The sequence below is a fragment of the Lygodium microphyllum genome, chromosome 15 (assembly GCF_053477565.2).
Source record: "Lygodium microphyllum isolate KBCC chromosome 15, Lygodium_microphyllum_v1.1.10, whole genome shotgun sequence".
Lineage (NCBI taxonomy): Eukaryota > Viridiplantae > Streptophyta > Polypodiopsida > Schizaeales > Lygodiaceae > Lygodium > Lygodium microphyllum.
The window spans coordinates 151110939-151132298 of NC_141149.1; the positions used below are offsets into that span (position 1 = coordinate 151110939).

At 37.9% G+C, this 21360-nt stretch overlaps 1 protein-coding gene across 1 annotated transcript; it reads right to left on the bottom strand.

The window, feature by feature from the left end:
- Nucleotides 1-623: 623 nt before the first annotated feature.
- LOC148025224 (uncharacterized) lies at nucleotides 624-1910 on the bottom strand. The gene has a single exon (XM_087693820.1). It carries the CDS (start codon nucleotides 1700-1702, stop codon nucleotides 863-865), a length of 840 nt encoding a protein of 279 aa, XP_087549946.1. The 5' UTR covers nucleotides 1703-1910; the 3' UTR covers nucleotides 624-862.
- Nucleotides 1911-21360: the final 19450 nt, after the last annotated feature.

The window sequence follows — 21360 nt, forward strand, 5'->3', positions numbered from 1 at the left end:
GACATGATAGTTAACACAATGTCATTTTTTGCAACCTACACCATGAAATACTACAATGTGTGTGAATATAAGCTTATCAAGAAGATTATATAATGTATGTTTGGAAAAGGATATACTAGATAATGATAGTTGAGGTGGCTAGAAAGAACATTTGGTCTAATGTGAGACCAAGGTGAGCATGCATTATATGGACCTTCACAATAGTATTCCCACAATCAAGCCTCTTTTCTTCTAAACCTGAAAAATATCGCCTTTCAAAGCTATTTGATATCTTATACTGACACACCATGCATTGTCTAGCATTTCTAGTACAATCGTATTACACACACACACACATTTTGGATGAGCAATAATTAGAGTAGCATCAATCTCCAAGTGGAAGAATAGGAGCTCCTAAACAATCATGACATCGCATAGGCTTAAGAGCATCCCTTTGCACAAGTGGGGCATAGCATATACACATGATTGCATGTGTCAAACTAAATTTGGTATCCATCATTATGATGGAATAGCAATAGTTTTCTAGATAAATTTAGTATAGTTTTCTTAGAGTGGATAATAAATCAAACATAATTAAAACAATCTCACTAGAAAAAAAAAGCATTCGCTACAATGATGTGGAATGTCATTTTTGCTATTATATAGGCTATACACTATGATATGGGACATACACATTTTTTGTAAGAGTGGGCCATTTACACATCTCCCTCCCTCTCTCTCTCTCTCTCTCTCTCTCTCTCTCTTTGCGTTTTTCATTTGTTTGTGTTGTTGTTGTTTCTGTGTAATAAGATGTTGTTTGTTACAAAATCCTGTGAGGGGATGAGGCGAGGTTACAAAATGGTGGGAGTGAGCTACTAGTACACTACAAGAGAGGGGGCAGCAAGGTGATGTCCGGGAGGGGCGTTTCTGAGACGAGGCCGGCCCACAGGTCCAGCTCACTACTGCTGCTGCCGCCGCCCCAGAGCCAGCGACCGCCCTTGAGGGAAGCGCATCGGTTGAGGAGGCTTGCAACGGAAGAGGAGGAGCTGGAATTGTAAGAAGAAGAGGAAGAAGACGAAGGAGGAGAAGAATTAGAATTGTAATTCGAATTCGACGGAGAAGAAGAAGACGGCGATGATGCAGAGGCGGCAGCAATAGCAGCCATCAGCTTGGAATCTTCCTCCTCCAGCTCCTGCTCCTCCTGACTAGTCTGATGACGATGCTGCTGCTGATGATGATGATGATGGTGGTGGTGGTGGACGAACTGATGAGGATGATATTGATCGTCATGTCTTGATCTGGATCCAGTAGCAGCAGCAGCAGTAGTAGCAGGAGTAGTGGTAGTGGTACTGTTATTGCTGTTATTGTAAGCTCTGGCCATGGCTTCCAAGCTCCCTCTGCAGCAGCAGCTGTGCTCCGACTTGCCCGTCAGCATCTGCACCAGAGATGGGAAGTTGTGCACGTCTGTCTCCACAAACACAGGGTTGAATATCTGCACCACCCTCAGGCCTCTCCCAGCTCTCCCCTCCCCCCTCTCTGATCTCCCCTTATTGTTGTTGGTGTTGCAATGGTGGTCATCATTTAGACCACCATCAGCTGGTGATACTCTCTTCTTACACATACAAGCCTTGGGACTAAGAAGAGACTTGTTAAATATGCACGAATGCCTTCCATCTTTCAATCTCTCTCTTCCTTCCTCACCCCACATAGGTCCTTTACCCATTGTTGCCTTGATGCAGCAATGTCCTCTACGCTCGTTTTTAACCTGGGAATTTGTGCCTCCCGAGATTCACTCAAATAGGACCTCTGCCCCCATGAGGCTACTTATAGTACACACAACATCCCCAACGGCTTTCATCAACTTCTTCTTTAAAGATTCACCATTGACATGAAATAACAATGCAATGTTTGACTAGCTCCGTGTGTATGCAGCCCATCAAGAAAGCGTGTGTAGCTTTGATGCTTGTTGCAGGTCAAACAAGATCTCAAGGTTTAAATTACCAGCAAGCCTCTCTTCACGAATAAGGTAAAGAGACCTTCTTGACCTTCAGCCCATAAAGGCTCATCCATCCATTTGCTTTATGGAGTGGGATCCCACTTTCCACTAACCAATCCACAGTGGCACGTCATGTATCATGACGTGGTCCTTACTATGGCTTGCTTGGCCTTCATGTAGGACACCAACCACAAGTGAGCCAACATTATACGACTATTGTGAAACTCTTCCTTCCCACGTTACAAACTTGAGCAAGGAAAAAGCCTTTGGTTTCCCTCAATCTTCCTTTCTTCGTCTTCTCCTATTATCTCCCAACACATCAAAGCCTCATGATTGCCATCAACCTCACAAGTCAAGTCCTTTCATAATCATCCCATATCTTTCTTTCTTCTTTCCCTCTCACCCCACTATCCTATCACACTCTTTTCCCCACACCTTACTTGCTTCACCTTGTGCTTTCTCATCGAAAGTCCTTAATCCTAGGTTTCTAGGGCCTATGCTACTTTTGTGCAACGTGACATTCCATAAGTATAACCTCCAGAACTAACACACCCCTTCACCTCCCTCCTTTTTTAGGGCCTATGCTACTTTTTTGCAAGGTGACATTTCACCAGTATAACATCCCAAATCAACAAACCACCACCCATCCCCCCCGCCCCCGCGCCGCTTTCCCTATCCAACTAATGATGATTGAAAACAAGTCAATTTCTCTATATTGATTGGATGGTAAAATCATGACAACTTTGATAGAAGCATCTTTTCAAAAGTACAACTTCACATGAGTTGCACGGGAGTTTTCCCTCTCATCTAAGATGTAGGCTCTAAGTACTATATATCTTCTTGGTAGATTTCCACATGTTTCATTAAAGGTCACATTCTAAGGATGGGTTTTCACATACATGTACATCAACAAATGTAGGCAAAGGCACACCTAGACTTATATGCCGTGATTTTAACATTAGGAATATGCTTATTGAAGAGAAAGGAGAAGCTCGCGCAAATATTTTGATTTCACGTTAGGGCATACTTCCTTCTAGAATCTTGGTTTTGAGTTATTCTTGGTTCCCTCTTTATTAAATCTAGAAAGATGTGCCCAAGCAGTTTTTACATTCTTTGAAAATCAAATGGAAAGCTTTGACATTGTTAAAGTAAGTAAGAGCACATGAGTTAAGTTTGTTTTTCAAGTTGTGATGAGTCCATACAAAGTTTTTTCTCCCTAGAAATTGCATTTTGTATTTTTAAATATTTAAACCCATGTCCGTAAAAAAAGCTCTTCTCTTTAGACTTTCTTTAGCTTTCCACATTGGAGAAGGTGTATTCTTATTTATGGCCTCACACTTTACCAACTCCAAAAAGTAATAAGATCAAGCAAAAGAAATGTTATTTTGGCCAAGCCGTCTTTCAATTTTGTTTATCATTCTAGCTTATGTTGACTAAAGGATCTGAGACAATTCTTAGTACAATTATTTTGTGTTTAAAATTGGAATGTCTAGTTTCATGTATGCAAATGCCACATGGAGGCCCCACTTATTAGCCTTGAGAGTTCAACCTTTGATCAAAAAAGGGAAGTTTACACTCCAAAGTTAACATTTCGAATCAAATGGTTTTAGTCTATGCATATTTTAAGCATATGAAGCTTTACACTGATGGGCCATAATGGCCAAATTGATTGGCACTTCCATATTCATTCAAGCACGCTTGCAAGTGAATACATTTGATAGATTATGTTACAAGTAGGCCAACTTGAAAAGATAACATATTCATTTGTTGGCACAATATTCTCTTGCACTCAAATGAAAAGATAAGGTGGTTTAGAAACCTAACTAAAATAATTTTGTTACCATTCTCTAGTAGGACATTTCGATGGAAAGGATGAATGCATGTGTGATGAGCCAAAACTTATCAATGTGTAGAATTGAAACTATTTTCAAGCCCATTTCCTCTTCTTATTTTTCACTTAACTTTATTTTAGTAGTGCAAGATGATAAGTGAGGGAGTTTAAACATAGAATCCTCCTAACAAGCATAGAGAAAGATAATGCTAGCTAATAATTTAAACATAGGGAAGCTTTCTTATTTGGATTTTGAGAGCGAATGTAAATGAGATATTGTGACCACATTTGGAGACAAGATGTTGTGATGACGTGTTTAACCTTTTCCTACAACTCCAGAAGGTTTCATTTTCCTAACAAAAAATGTACAATTCCTATTGGTCCAAGAGGGGACCATTCCACCTATATGCCATAATGGATTTTATATCCAAAGTGGCCCTTGAAAAGGATCTCAAATGAGTTCTTGAGTGGTGTAGCAATTAAAGGGAATCAAGTCTAACATAATCACCTTCAGTAGGTTGGATGTAGTCTTATTATATAACAAAACATGGCTTTGATTATTTAATCCCACTCTAAGTATGAACATGAAACTTTATATATGATAGTCAAAATCATTGACCTACCACATGGTGTAATTCACTAGTCCAAACAATAGATGGATAATAAGTCAATCAGACAAGATGAAATAATGTTTTAAACACAAATACTTTACTTAATACCTCTAATTTACTCACAAAATTTAGAATTTTTAATGAATTAAAATTATAAAAATATCTTTCCAAAGAAGAATAGTAGACCATAATGAATTATTAGAAGTTTGAACATGTTGTGAAAAAAGTGGCATGCTTATGATAGTAATTGACTCTGTGTGTGTGTGTGTGTGTGTGTGTGTGTGTGTGTGTGTGTGTGTGTGTGTGTGTGTGTGTGTGTGTGTGTGTGTGTGTGTGTGTGTGTGTGTGTGTGTGTGTGTGTGTGTGTGTGTGTGTGTGTGTGTGTGTGTGTGTGTGTGTGTGTGTGTGTGTGTGCGTGCGCGCATGCAAATATATAAGAATTACCCATTTCAATACCAATACTTAACACGTAAATTACTAGCTTATTTTATGTAGCATTAATCAAACAATCTCATGATAACCATTCCTATTTATTTATATGTTATTAGTGGCTCTACATCATGCTTTTATGTTTTGTTAGCAAGAAGATATATGTGAGACTTATGCAGAACATGTAGATTGCATCAACAATGTGTCACTTGCCACGTCATTAACAAAATTAACATCCCATGAACTCATGGGATTACTTAAATAAAACATATGCTACTTCATTTTTGCAACTAACCCAAGCAAAATGGATGCATAAAGAGATAATAATATGATACCCTCCACTCTTCCTATGAAAGGTAATCCATTCTTAGAAAGAGGATGGATGGAGAGGTATAAGGGATTTATCCTTTTAGAGAAATTTTCTTTTTTTTTTAAAGGAAGAAACTTGTGATATGATCACATTGATGATCAAATCAATCTAAGAAACATCATATATACTTAACATTAAGGATAGACTATCATTAATGAAGCATGAAAGTACAACATATACCATTTCAAAACTAGACATACACTTACCCATTTCATAACCTTAAAAGTATTTTCCTAAAAAATATGGAGTAGCCTTCTAAGAAATCTTTTTTCCTAAATGATAAATGATAAGATCCCAATAAAATATGAATGAAATTGTCATCTACATCTTTATGAAGTGGGAGATCATACACTCTTCCATTCTATTCCTCCACTTCACCCCCAAATACCTCCTCCTCCCACCCCACTGCCACATCCCCCCCCCCCCCAAACACACACATACACATCTCTATTCTCCTATATGTAGTTTTCATGGGAATTTCATTTCCACACATCAACATCTAGTTAAAAGTCCTCCTAACTTCCTATATTCTTTTCTAAACATTCGTTTCATATTATCTTAGTACTATAGGTTTTCTAGCAGACATAATCAAGTCTAGATCAAGGATATACTGAGTGTTGAGTAAATCTGTCTCATATGATTGCTAATGGGGTTGTTGAATGTGAGCATCACCATTCTCCTAAAATAATGTGTGATCGGGATCTAAGACCCAACCCTAGGAAAAGTTAACTCACAACTCTTGTCCTAAATGCTTCATATCAGGAAAGCGCATGACGTATTGAGTCCACCCAACAATGGATTGTTTTCTATTGGGGAAATACAATCACTCGCTTCCCAATTGAGCATGGTTTTTATTTAGTTTTTTAAATAAGCATGCTAAGACATTGTTTAACATTTAAAACTAGCTTCCTTAATTAATCCTAAGTATTGGGTTCATTTTAGGTCTTCATTTAAGCACAACATAAAAGCAACAAAGATAGTCCTTTTAAAACATTTGCATTATTTATCAATAATTAGATTCTTGCTATAGATCTAGATACAAGAATCTGCTCTCTTCTTTAGAGTGATAACTAACCCATGATTCATAGGCTCTCGATGCCCATCGCATCATACTCATATGGATTTTTTTCTCCATTGTAGGATCAACCATGTAATCACCCATCCCAACTAGAGCCCCCTGGTTACACATTGCCATAGGAGTGAACCTTCCATACAGGACCTTCTTGACTAGGTCAAGCAATTGTAGGCAGAACAAAACCGGCTCAAACTAAGCCCTAGCAATTGCCCTTGGGAGTGCAAATTGCTTAATTCTACCCATCATCTAGGTGTAAGTAAAATTTTTGATAATTTTTTGGATGTACTCACGAATAACTTGCAACTCAAGGCTGTAGCCAATAAGTCCTACTTCTCAAATAGCATATTATTATTTTAATGAGAAGGGAGATTTATAAGTTTAATATGACAGCACTTTCTAATTTTGGCAATCATATCAAGTCAAGCAAAAATTCTAATATTCACCCCTTTGATAAATTTTTTGCACATCCCTAACTAGAATTACAAGCTTTTACCAATGTGTGTGCTTCATCATGTGCAAATAATCCTGATTTTAGTTATGCCTAACATGTGGGTTGGATCATAAGTGCAAACTCTTTAGGCCTTACGATGTTTTGTAATTGGATGGGTACAACCATTCCATTTTATTTCTAGAATATTTTTAAGAATGAATTTAGTAGAGCCTTTCATCTTTTGTGGTTCATTTCTTATGGGACATGTCTTAGCAGCCCATCAAGAAGAGAGTCTAGAAAGTGCTGCCTGGCACTCGCAAGGAATGTCACAGGGTTTGCGATCTAGGTCTTCCGGAGTCTGCCCCGCGCGGAAGTATCCGGCCGTTCCCACTAGGATCGACCTGAGGTCTGGGTTCCTAGCAGTCGGGTCTTCCTAACAACCTTCTAGCATCAGTCGATAGCCACTCCACTTTGCGTAGATACAACTGGACCAAGGCAGACTCATACCACACTTGGTTCAAAGAGAATGGAAAACGAGAGGGATGCATCGCTCGACCTCTCTGCCCGTAGGGCATAGTCCCATTCCATGCCCCTAAAACGGTATGAATCAGGGTTCTAACCAACTTGTCTAAGGTCATTGTCCCACTTTTCCTAACATTTCTCGTTAACATTTCCTTTGAGGAAAGCTCTCAGCTAACCGAGACCACCCTTCCGTAGGATAGACCCATTGGTCACATCCACCACGCTTCCCTCAGGGGTTGTTTTAGTTATCTAATTACCTACCGCATTATGTTCACATAAAAGCAGCTTCCTTAATTAACCCATTAATCATGCGTTCCTTTACGTAATTTAGGGCACTGACACTAAGACAAGATAAAACAAGATCAAACACTTTCTTAACTTATCTTCAGATTAATGTTTGTCTCCCGCTCATACAGGAGGATTAAGTGTCCCTTTCTGCCTCCGCATAAAAAAACCTTCCGTCTCCCAGCAATAAAACCCGAAGGTTATCCTACCAAGATTCTGCCTTGTAACTAGTATCAAGGCCTTAAGATCCCATCTCGACTCACGTATAACACTTGTGTAGGATCCGGAGGCATTGGGATTTACGCCCAGAGCCCCCTTAGTACCCAAGTGCCCTCCTACGCCAAGTAATTTCCATGGAGAGACCTCTTGGTTAGGGTTTGGCGGTTCGTGAGGGTAGCTAGCACCATCCTTCCTTAATTATCCCTTTAGAAAATCATCCACTGCTGAAGCAACCAGCCCAATAACATTTACTAGGGAAAACATCCCTTTTGTTCCCATGGCAATTTATCCTTACAGTTCCTGCCATGAAAATATAATCACTTGGATATTCATCCAAAACCATAGCCAATCCTTAAGTATCCTTTCGGGAACAATCAAGCTGAAACAACCAACCTAACATCCTTTAACTAGGAAAACATCCTTTTTGTTCCCATTGCAATCAGTCATCACAGACCTGGCCATGAAATCATCAATCACACCCCACTTGGATTAACATCCAAAACCACATTAACAAACAGTTGAATACACAACCTCTTGCTTCAAGGCATCGTAATCCCATTGCATGCACAACCAGAATTTAACTTGGATGTATCAAAACACTTGCTCAAGGAATTTTACAACCTTTTCTAAGGTAGAAATCCTTCTAGATCCTTTAAATGATCTAAGTGGTCTTCCCCTTGATCCTAATTTGTTCAAGGCTAACATTGCCCTATTGTTTCGAACATAGACAAGTTTGTTAGTTTGTACAACATTCCTTTTAAGGTGAAGTTCCTTTCCTGAATACCCTCAGCATTCTTCCTTAGGTCGATTGCAGCCCGCAAGATCTGATACCTTGGGAATTGGGGATTTCCCTAAGTTCGCCTTTGCTTGTAAAGAACAAGAATCTACATAGTCGAATGCCAATTCAACTTGTGCTTTTCGAGTTATGGATTGGTGATCCGCCCTTTCCAACGACCTTAGCATCGACTAGGTCTTCATATGAAATTTTCCCTAGATAGTTTACCTATCTAACTCCTAAATGTTGTTACGCATTGAGTCCACTAGGACATCCTTACCCTAGTGTGTAAGTCTCCCCTTCTTGGAAGAACAATAGAATTTTTCCGTCCCAAGTTGTGTTGCACAACTTTGGAACCACAATTGCAAATTAGCAATTTGACGATCTGCTTAAATCGGGAATTGGTCGAAACCTTAATTCCCTTATTTCGGCATAGTGTGCCCTAATTGGTAGGACAATAGAATTGAGTATTGATCCATCAAGAGAACGTGTAAAAAGCAGGATGCCATAACCTATTCCTTTCCATGCATTGAGTGTGACAAAATTTATGACTTTCATCAATGCAACCTTCCTTGAACTTATTATTATTATTATCATTTTAATCAATGCAATCTACTCTTACAACTAATATTTTTACACGTTAAAGGTAGATTACGAAGTCAAATTACGAGCCTAAATTCATCGAGAAGATATGAGTCTAGGACCTGGTTCCCATCGGTTGAGATCCCATTAGTGGCGACGGCCCCGTCTCGATCGGACTTACTTGCATGGTTGCCGGACGTGCGCCTCTTAGGTGCCATACTTCGCAGGAAATTAGCGGTCGTACACGAGGTAAAATTCGCTTAGGCTTCACAGAAAATTTTCTCCAAAAGCTCCTGTGGCCTGCAGCACCTTTGGCAATCCAAATTGCGAATCCCGGGAAGGAGGGGAAAACTCCCTCTAAGCTAGGGATTCTTGGAAGGTTCCTAGAACCTTCCAAAGCTCTCTCCCTCTTCTTCTTCTTCTCCTCTCTCCCTCTTCTTCTCCTTCTTCTCCTCCTTCTTCTTCTCCTTCTCCTTCTCCCTCTCCCTCCTCTTCTCCTTCCTCTTCTCTCTCCCTCTTCTTCTTCTTCTCTTCTTCTCATCTCTCCCTCTTCTCCTCCTTCTTCTTCTCCTTCTCCCTCTCTCTCTCCCTTCTTCTTCTCCTTCTTCTTCTCCTTCTCTCTCCCTCTTCTTCTCCTCTCCTTCTTCTTCTCCTGCTCTCTCCCTCTCCCTCTTCTTCTTCCTCTTCTCCTCTTCTTCTTCCTCTTCTCCTTCCTCTTCTCTCCTTCTCCTCTCTCTCTCCCTCTTCTTCTTCTTCTCTTCTTGTCCTCTCTCCCTCTTCTTCTCCTTCTTCTCCTCCTTCTTCTTCTCCTTCTCCCTCTTCTTCTCCCCTCCTTCTTCTTCTCCTTCTCCCTCCCTCCCTCCCTCCCTCCCTCCCTCCCTCCCTCCCTCCCTCTCTCTCTCTCTCTCTCTCTCTCTCTCTCTCTCTCTCTCTCTCTCTCTCTCTCTCTCTCTCTCTCTCTCTCTCTCTCTCTCTCTCTCTCTCTCTCTCTCTCTGTGTTCACAGGTGGGGAGGTGGTTTTCTCCACCTGACGAACATGGAGGGGGGGAGGTTTCTGTCGGAAGCCCCTAGGGGGGCGTTGCTGCCCGCTGCGAAGCTGGGGGGGGCAGGGGGGGCAGGGGTTTTCTCTCCCTGACAAACATGGAGGGGGGGAGGTTTCTGTCGGAAGCCCCAGAGGGGGGGGAGACATCTGCCACCCCTCCCACCTGGGGGGTTGCATGCCCCCCTAACACTACTTCACTCCCTCTCTCTCTCTCCCCGACGTGCTGTCGGTGGGGAGAGAGGGAGGGATAAAAAATTTTGTATTAAAATTAATTTTTTAACGGGGGTATATTACAATAAGTTATAATTTTTATGTGATTTTATGTAGGCAAGATGAGGTTATCTATGAGACTTTACAAATGTTGATAATTCAGGATATGAATTAAAGAATTTAACGAATTGTCTATACATTATTTCTAATACTTGATACATGCCTTATGCAAGAAAATTAATATCCAATATCTTTTGTTCCTAAATTAGTGATGTGCATTTGTGGACAATTTAATGGTATTTTCGTTCTTTAATCATTAAAAAAATGCTATCAATGATGCACCATATTTATGGGTAATTCCTATGGTTCTTGGGGGAGAGGGGGAATGTGAGTACAATCCTCTCTCTTCTCCTCCTTTTTATTGGTTTAAAAATTGAAATTTTATTGGGGGAATTCTATGACAAGAGGAGAGAGGAAAACTCTCTCTCTCTCTCTCTCTCTCTCTCTCTCTCTCTCTCTCTCTCTCTCTCTCTCTCTCTCTCTCTCTCTCTCTCTCTCTCTCTCTCTCTCTCTCTCTCTCTCTCTCTCTCTCTCTCTCTCTTATGTGTGTGTGTGTGTGTGTGTGTGTGTGTGTGTGTGTGTGTGTGTGTGTGTGTGTGTGTGTGTGTGTGTGTGTGATGGAGGGGGAGTTGCTTAAACTAATGCAGGGATAAGAGAGGCTTAATTAAATTAAATATAATTAAAATATGGGGGAATGAGGTGAAAGGTTGGCAGCTACAAGACGATGGGGGAGTAAGAGAGAGAATGATGATGATGATGATGATTGGGGGGCATTGATGTTGATGGGAGGGGGAAGGAAGGTGATGGATCGCTCAACGATAGGGCAAAGGGGTGAGAGGTGAGCTAATTATTACTTTTGAAAATTAGAAAAAAATCATGATTGAGGGGGTCCAAACAGTGGCCTATTATAGGTGGCCCCCCTTAATTCATTTTCCTACCTTTTATTCTCTCCACGATGGCTTTTTAAAACTTTTAGTGATTTATCTTTGGCTCTTGTTCTTGCTTGATGTGGAGGTGATGCAAGGTTGTTCAATTGACAACGTGCCATGGATGGTGAAAAAGGTTTTTATAAGTCCAATAGTCATGCAAAATTGAGGGGAAATTTTATCAAGAAGTGAATATATTAGGAATTACACATGAAGATAATTAATTATTTATAAAATGGAGACTTTATACATCGTCTCTTCATTTGTTATTAATGATAGTTAAGCATATCTTATTAGGCGTAGCCAACATATTTAGAGAGCACAATAGTAATAATGTAATTACCATATACTAAGTGTGGTAATCGTTGAAGTGGAATATGGTTTGTTGTATTGCTACAACCATGTTCTTAAAAATGACAACTACAATAAGGACCCTTGTATACTCTATAATGCAATAAGGAACACTAGTTGGTCATTCTCATTCTTCTTTTATATTCGTATTATAGACTTTGTTATATTAATATATATTCTTTCTTATAGTTTTTTATAAATGGAAAGATGATACATAAAGTCATGGAAGGAGTCAATCTCTATGAGCTTCTTTCTAAGTTCCATGGTAATCTATTCACTTATGTATGTATGAATGCAATGCTTAGCTTAACTAAATGCTTAGTCCAACACTACATGCCACATTAAACTATAGTACAAGAAGTCATGGAAGAAGTTGGTCCCTTTGACCTTATTTTTTAGCTCCATGACTATCTATCTAACTTGTGTATGTGATGCATCAATAGGCGTGCAATCCTCAACCCTAATCTAGGTCCAATAGTATATGACACTTTTTCCCATTAAACCATGTTGCATATGGCCATCCACCCACATGACATTGAAGTTGGTCTTGAATGTTGATGGATGGATAGTAGTTTGGTCCATACTACCCGAAGCTATGGAGAATAGAGCACACAACATTACTACTCTACTAAGAGGTTGGTCCATTGGTGGTTATAGATTCAAGTCCAAATTACATGCCTAGTCAAACAAAATCCTACATCTTAGGTAACACAATCCATGTTACATATCTTATGAAATCCACACAAAAGGAAAGCATAAATAAACTCCTCAATTGCATCAATGCTTAGGTTCCTTGACTAGCCTAATCTAAGCCATTTTATACTAGGGTTAAAGCCAACCACATGGTGGCTCTTGTACTTGATAAGGGTTAAAGTAAACATCTCCTCCTTGCTTTTATCCACATTCAAAGACTAACATCTCTCCATCTAGTAGTCTAACATGTCATGATCTTTCTCATCCTCAAAACAAATTGGTCTCTTAAACCTAAGATTTCTTCTCCTTCTGCTACAGCTTATTATTAAAGGAAATCCTACACCCTCTACACACTTGTAGCCAAGGTACAATATCACTCCAACTAACCCTCCTACATGTTATATAGGAAGACCTATTTTACCAATCATAATGGAGTGAGATACTAATTGTATTGAATTACACCTCTTCTATTAAGTCAAAGTGTGTAGATAGTGTAGATATAATACAATAGACTATACAATTCAGCAAACATCAAGCTCCATGCGGATAATTGCTTCAACTCTATATACTTGAATATATCGATATCCCTAGATAGATTGAGGACATACCTTTGACAATCTTATGATAACTCCAAAAACTAATTAAAAGGAAAATTGAATAATCACTCATTAATCCCTCCTTTCTTTTCTATTTAGCCTAATTATTTTTCACAAGAATCTTAATCTACAATCCTTACCTTGCTTAATTAGTCTATCAAGATAATCCACCTCCAATAGTATAGTTTAGGCCAACTCACACCAAGGTCTTTTCACATGCTTACTATTACTTAAGCTGTAAGCATGTACTTCAAATAGTAGTGTAATAGCAAGTTGAGAGCTACCTTGGTCAATATAAAAGGCCTACATCGAGGATAACTACGCATCTTCCTTCCAAATCTTATGAATGAATATTAGAATTGTCCTAGCTTACTAATTATCCAAGGTTGATGAGCCATGTCATTGTTGTAGGCACCTAGTCTTATCCTATCATGGACACAAGGTCTGATATTTCCTAGTAACTTCGAGAATATTCTAAAAAGTTTTGAAATATTTAGAAGGTTCAATAAAATACTCCTTGAAGAATCTAAAAGATCTTACATTTGCACTTACATCAATATTGTGTGTATCGCTGCTTATATCAACAATGCTTATGATCTAATCATGTTTATGTCATCTAGTATCTAGAAGCTTCCCCTTAACCTCATCGACTCTTGTAAAAATAGGAGTCTTGGGCTACAAGCCCTTCAATCTTGACAACACTAGTTGCGAGGCTCCATGAGGTAAGTCCTCTCTAGTTCTATTTCAAGCCTTATATCTCCAACTCTTAAGACTCTTCTCTTGTATCTATTTTAGTTAGGTATCAAGACCTTATCTTGTATCATAAAACTAGTCTTGTTGTAAACATCATTATAACAATCTCATGATAAGAAATATATCAATGTACTCCATCTTCTTGCAATAAAGAAATAAGTACTTCTTCTTTTGTAAGTTATCCTCTTCTAAGTTGTGAGGTGACAATCCTTGTCCTTGCTAAGTTCTAATCACCTTTATAACAATTTGGCAAGACTCCACACTTTGATATTGTCTAGTTGTGATGGAAGGTGCTATCACCATCTTGTAGAACATCCAAGGACAAATCCAAGAATTTTGTTAGAATAATGTATGATTACAAGTAGATAAACCCTAGGCTTTGGGATTAGCCATCGTGGACCTTCAAAATCTTCTTCAAGAACTCTAAGAGGCAAGTCTACACTAAGAAAGTTCTTCAACATCTTGTGACAACTCTCTAAGCTATAGAAAAGAGCTAAGGTTAGCCTACTTGAAATTTTTTATGGGACCAAATCAAAATTCAAAAGTATTTTGCAACACATGCAGTTGTTTATCCACATGTTGCTCGAGCTTTATCTCCTCTCAAGAACCTCTCTCTCTTTGTTTCCACCCTTACTTGAGAAGGGATATTCATCACTTCATGATTTTGAAGCCCTTTTTGAGTGTTCCTCGAGCCCCATGAGAAACACCAAGAAAATGGAAAAACTACTGCAAAAAAATCTATCTTGTTACACCAAAAAGCATGGTCTTCATACTTCAATCAACCATAAGAAGAAAAAGAACACCATAAATAACAAATCTTAACACCACATCATAAAGTGAATCTCCCACAGATTTATCACAATAAAACTTCAACATGTTTTTCATATTATTTATAGAAACTATCAAAGAAACAAAGAAACACAAAGAAACACTCAATTGTGATGAATGGAATTTATCACATAGTATTCATATTTCATCATCTTCATAGTCTTCATAGTATTTCTCTCAATCTCTAGCGTGTAGATACAATGTTTCTTCATAGAAATTGGCTAACTGTAGATACAATGTTTCTTCATCTCTCTCAATAGTGTATGAGAATAATAAATAATCACCCTCCATAATCCTCTCTTGGTCGTGGATACACCTCCCAAGAGGTATGTTTGATATGAAGGGGCACCAAGGCCACTACAATATGCCTTGAGAGCTCATCAATGTCACTACCACTTCAATCTTCACTTCAAGACTTCAATAGCTACTTTCTCTACTTCGAGATATTAAGAGATCCCATTCTTCTCTTTCAAAGATTTAAAAACGTCCCCAAGCTAAACATCCATCAAACATAACACTCACATAAGCATATCAAAGACAACAAAAGACATACAAAAGCTCAACAATACACTACATAAGATCTTCATAAGCCATAAAAACAATATAGCTCAAACCAAGACCAACTCAATTCATCAAAAATCATCCAACTCACTCTCAATAATTTTTTGAACCACTCATTCACAATCATAACCTCTCAAATAGAAAGAAAACATATCAAAATGTAGGCAAAATAGACCTGTCAGAACCAAACAGACATACAGTAGAACCTATCAAAACATCATGCCTCAACCAAAAACCATCATAAGCTTCTAAAAATCATTCAACCTAACCCAAAACACTCCAAAATACTTCAGAACCATCCAAAAATCAATCGATCAACCACAAAATCAATTTAAAATATCCCAAAATCCAACAAAAAATAGCCAAAACTGCAATCATTTTAGCTCTCTATATATCGTTACACTTAGCTAAGGGAGCGTCCTCACAACCTTGGAAAAAGAGAATAAACTCTCTAAAATAACCATCTTCAATAACCAACTCTATCTCACAAATCCATGACCCCAACCAATAACCTATGCCTATCAAATAATTTTGATGAAAGGAAAACATTGTAAACCATTAGCCCATCCTAAAAATATAAAAGAATAACAAACTCATAAAGGATATACAAGGTTTCTTCTTCTACCTTCCATCTAGAAAAAACCATTTATCATCAACAACAAGGACTAGCATCTTGATCGGCTTCATCAAACCATAACCCCTTTATACACAACACGACACCGCATACACAAACTAGACATATAACAATCACTTGAATGGCAGCTCCAATATATATATATATATATATATATATATATATATATATATATATATATATATATATATATATATATATATATATATATATATATATATATATATATATATATATATATATAATGTATGTATGTATGTATCATTATAGCTCAACAAGAATACATCAAGAATCAATGGAGTGTATCATGCTTAAAAGCCTGATGGTTTCTACATCTGTCTAGGGAGAGGGATTTTGAAAGAATTGCAAACTGCACATTCTCTTCACAAGTATAAGATATCTGCTCAAAAGACAAAGATCATGGAAATACAATATGCCCAATTGATAAGGATCAATATCTACATTAGCATTAAGGCACATTTTAGATACTAGCTTTTGATCCTTATGAGAATGACGATGCATGCACGCTAAGTACCAAGAAAAATGAGTAACCAATTTGACTGACTAAAGGATCAATAGATATTGATAATATATTTGGGAAAACTACAAATAACTCTGATAAGCTAGTATAGGAGTCTTCCATTCCCTCGAATTACATGCCAATTAATATGGAGACCCATCAATAAATCTATTTGACTCCATCCTCTATGTCTAGGTATCTGCAAATCAACTGAGTGGCTACTAACCAACTAAGGGGAATCAGAAATGAAGAATATGGAAGAAGAAAGGGGAACAAGCATTAAAGGATAAAGTGACGGATATGCAAAATCATAAAAAGAAAAAATACTTGAAGATGGAGATTTAGGCAATTTAACATAATTTGGTTCAGGAAAGGGCTAATTATACTAATCTAATGTATGTATACAACATGGAAGTCTTTATATGGAAAAAATGGTAATTACATGGTTATTTATGTATTTTCCTTCTTTTTACCAAGAAAAGTTGAGTGGGATTCTCGAAGGATGAAAAAAAATGAGTATATAAGAATATTGACTTGACTCCTTAGAGGATTTCCCAATGGCGATGGTCATGATTATTACCTTTTGACACATTCTTCTTTGAAGCTTAAAATCATCGATCGATTTAAGGTCCATGAGTACCTTCACTCATTTATAATCAATAGATAGCCCATAGAATTGATTCTTATTCGTCTATACTTCAATCAACTCCACAAATTATTCCTCCTCTTCTTTTTCAACCTCTTGCAGATTCCCAAATTCCTATTTTTACTCATTGCTCATTCATTGTAGATTGTGTTTTCTCATACACTCCTCCTTGTCCTCTACCATCTACTACACTACTTCCTACTTTTCCAGCATACTTCTTAACTCCTGTATTATCATTACAGCAGTGGTATCTTTGATAAAACTAGCCCACTTACTATAAGAGGATAAGAACTCATCACACAAAGTAGGATCATCTAAAATCAGTGGTAATGAAAGAGCCATAAAATTGGAAAGGTTGGCCTTAATAATAAGGTTTGATTTCAATGGTGGAGAATAATCTTTACAGACTAGAGGAATGTACTAGACTAGTTGAGGTGCCATTCAGATGACAACAAAACACACACTACACAGATTTAAAAAATGCTTGCAAAATAGCAAAACAACAATAGATAAGAGATTGACAAAGTATCAACTCGTACATAAGACCATTGATCACCCCAAGAAAACCACATCCTACAAAAAATTTAACATGACCTACTCACTCATGTGACTGAAAGCTTTGTGATATGCAACACATAGACACCCCAAAAACCTCATACCAAGCAATTTAAAAAAGAACAAAACACACATATTGTACCCCTAACTACAACATCGTGACCATCAAAAGTAGATAAACCACAACGCATGGGCACTATTGAACCAAGACTAAAGTGATAGTGTCGACAACAGCTTGGTTGACTAGTAGACAGTGTCACCCACACTCCCATATAGCACATTCATTGATTAGTGATCATTGAGAAGTGATTCGATTCAAATTCAAGCTTTGGTGGATTTTCAAAAAGTATTGCCAATGGGTGAATTTGTTATTAGGTGATAAATCATAGAAAAGAAAACGATGACTCCTTTTATCCATGAAAATTTTTATTAAGTGTACACAGTGCATTAAACATAGCCCAAATTTCAATCCTGACTAGAAGAGTCTCTAATGCAAAATCAATTTTAAAAAGTATTGTGTAAATCGTTTTTGTTTTTTGCCATCACATCGTATATGAGTGACGATTGGTTTCTTTTATTACAAATTTAAAAAGTGTATGTATAGCACATGAAGCATGTGCGATAAGAATGCTAGGATTATTTTATTTTATTTAAATAGTGTGTGTTGGACATGGATGCCTGTGAAAAATGTGATCATTTGGGTTTATTTTAAGAATTAAATGTGATTTTTCATGCACAAAAAAATGGAACTTTTGATACCTATAGGGTGTATGTTTGCATCCTAATCTAAATGCTCGTACTTAAAATCAATGGCCGCATCCTCAAACAAAATCAAAAGGCAATCTAGTCATCTTCAAATTTTGTAGTATGAGGGAATAAAATAAAAAATAGCATGTTTTGATTTTTATACTTGGTTTTTCCTTAAATGAAATTTTTTTATTTTAGTTGGATTTGTTTCTTGTTATTTATTTTTGTATTTTTTATCTTTTATTTTGTTTCTTTTTAAAATAAAATTATTAAATAAACCAATGGGTGGAACAAACAATAATAAAAGGTCTAGAATAATCAATGGGATTTATGTTCTCTTTTTTCATTATTTTTTGTGATTTATTTTTTTATTTTTGAAGGATTTTAATGAAAATTTTATGTGTCTATTAGATTTAATAAATGTTTCTATATATTTTTGTTAATTTTCAAATGATATTGGCTATCCCAAAAATTTCAACTATTTTTTAGTAATTTTTTTTCATTTTATTTGATTTTTATATACTTTATTTAGTTTTTTGTTTTTTATTTTTTTCTTAAATTTGATTTTTAAAATGAGCGGGAAGGCGAGAAAAAGAGGGTGAATAGGGGGATTAGTTGGGGTGTGGGGTGCTAGGGAGGGGGTAGAGGGGGGAGGTGGCCGAAGAGTAGGAGGAGTGTGGGAAGGAGGAGGCTAGCGCTGTGATGAATGGCAGATGACGGTAACAGCTACGCTCTATGCTGCGGCTAGCAATGTTCAGCGCAATTCCCGCTTCGGGTGGCAGGCTTCCGGCACGCAGGCAATGCAAGCCTAGCACTTGTCCCTCTAGCACATGAATGGCAAGAGGTGGGGGCATCCCAATGGAGGCAGGAGGTGGGGCGGCATGAGGAGGGAGGAGAACACAAAGAAGGAGAAGAAAGAAGAAAGAGGGGAGGGGAAGTAGGGGAAGGAATGGAGGTGGGGAGAGAGGGTGAGGGGGAGGGGGAGACGCAAGGAGGGGAAAGGGAGAGAGAAAGAAGGGGAGAGAGAGAGAGAGAGAGAGAGAGAGAGAGAGAGAGAGAGGGAGTGGTTAGGGAGAGAGAGAGGGGGGAGGTGAGAGAAAAAGAAGAAAAAATGGGCTTTATTTTATGTTTGTGTTTAAAAAATTGATTTTTTTAAGGAAGAAAAAGAGGAGGGGAGAGAAAGAGATGGAGGAAGGATAAATATATATAGAGAGGTGTTCGGGCATCTCCCTCCCCACATCGCGAACACGTATACGGGGCAAGATAAAAAAATTTGTGCTAACGGAACTGAGACGGTGTGTGGAAACATGGAGGGCAAATGCAACATGTTGTGGGCACGATGACACACCACACGAGGTGAAAAACGGTTATGTGCATGGACACACAGAAAGGCTAAAACATGCAAAAGCACAAAATTTTTAATTTCAAAAATTTTGGCTATCAAATGAGGATGTAGAAAAAAAGGAAAAGTGGACAGGGCAAGATGCTGAATAAGATGAATAAGGAAATTCATGTTTTTGACATCGAGAAGGCACGTTCATATGGAAAATAGGCAAAAAAACACATGTATGAGTGCTGAAAAAGTAATATTAAGAGATCTGTCCATCATAACAAAGTGCTGTAAAAAGGAAAAATAGCCAAAGTGAAAAGCCACATATGGTTGTTTTGTCAAAACACAGGTCGAATGTGAAAGAGGTGGGTTCACATGGAAAAAGGCTAAAAAATAGACACACAAAATAAATCAAAAAATAATTCGAGAAGATCCGTGAGTTGAAACAGAAGGTAAATGTCGTTGCTAAATCATTCAACAGGATTGTCAAGTTAAGATGTGGTTCTGGCTACAAGAGAGCATGTTCACATGGAAAAAACTTTAAAAATGTGTACGAAAACACAATAAAATTTTAATAATAGGAAATCAATGTGCTAGAACAGGGTATAAGAAAAAGAAAATTTATTTGGTTGGACAAGCCGCAGAGATTATCCTGTTAGAACATGGTTCCAATGAGAACATAGGATGTTCACGTGGAAAAATAACAAAAACGTGTAAGAAAAAGTCTTGAAAACATAGAAAAATTAATAACGACCAATTTGTGCATCAAAATGATGGGCTATAAAAAGGGAAAAGGTCTAGGGGAAAGGGAAGGTCAAGGCTGTCATGTCAGATCTCTATTCTAGTGTGAAAAGGTGGGTTTGCATGGGAACACGTCCGATTCGTATAAAATCTTTCAAAAATTAATAACTTATGAATCGTTGCTTGGAACAAAGGGTTGTAAAAGGGAAAAGTGTCTGGTTCAAAGGAACAATCAGGATTTGACATCAAGTTTCAATTCCAATGAACTTAGGGTGCATTCACCTAAGAAACGTTTTCCATTAGTCAAGTGTAAAGGATATTCACATGGGTTTATACAAGATGGACGTGCAACGATGTGTCCCCACACTTATGACTTTACTAGATCAGGTGATAATGACCTATAGATCCCATACACTAATAAATGGCTAGACCTTGACATCCCCACACTTAAGACATAGCATACACACATACAGGCAAGTGTACGGTTAGAAACACTTGGTCCGTTGAGTAGATGGTTGAAGTAGACAATTAGTGTGGTGCTTTATGAGGGATTGAACTTGACTGCAAGAGGCACCACGATCTAGCAAAGTATGCTCCAATCATAGTAAGGACCATACAGCAGCACCTAGGGAGGTACTGTTGTTGATGAAGACCATCAGGTTGGTATTGATGAAGAATATAACACTCTGCTCAATAGTCACTCATGTTGGAATGATAGATTAATCTCTCATGCCATAGCTCATGTCACTCAAGAAGGAGTTAAAAAACCCATAACGTGCACTAGGTTTAGAAATGGACAAGATTAAGAAGTTTAGAGGGGGTATGCGAGTGTGCACAACTGATAGTGCATTCATGCATCCCAACCTAGATGGCATAGGTGTAAGAAGGAAGGCCAGCAAGCCTCATAGTGCAATGCATAGAACAGAGTGATGTATCATGTTGTTGCAACCGAGGCCCATTCCATTTGTGCAGAGGAAATGAGAACATGCCTAGTCTCACTAGTTGTCGTAACGTCCCTCAATTCTTACCTCTCTGTTTTGACTCTTTCTCAACTTGCACACTA

Bases quoted from the DNA above. Each gene is read 5' to 3' on its own strand.
- LOC148025224 (XM_087693820.1), bottom strand. From the start codon at position 1,702: ATGGGTAAAGGACCTATGTGGGGTGAGGAAGGAAGAGAGAGATTGAAA.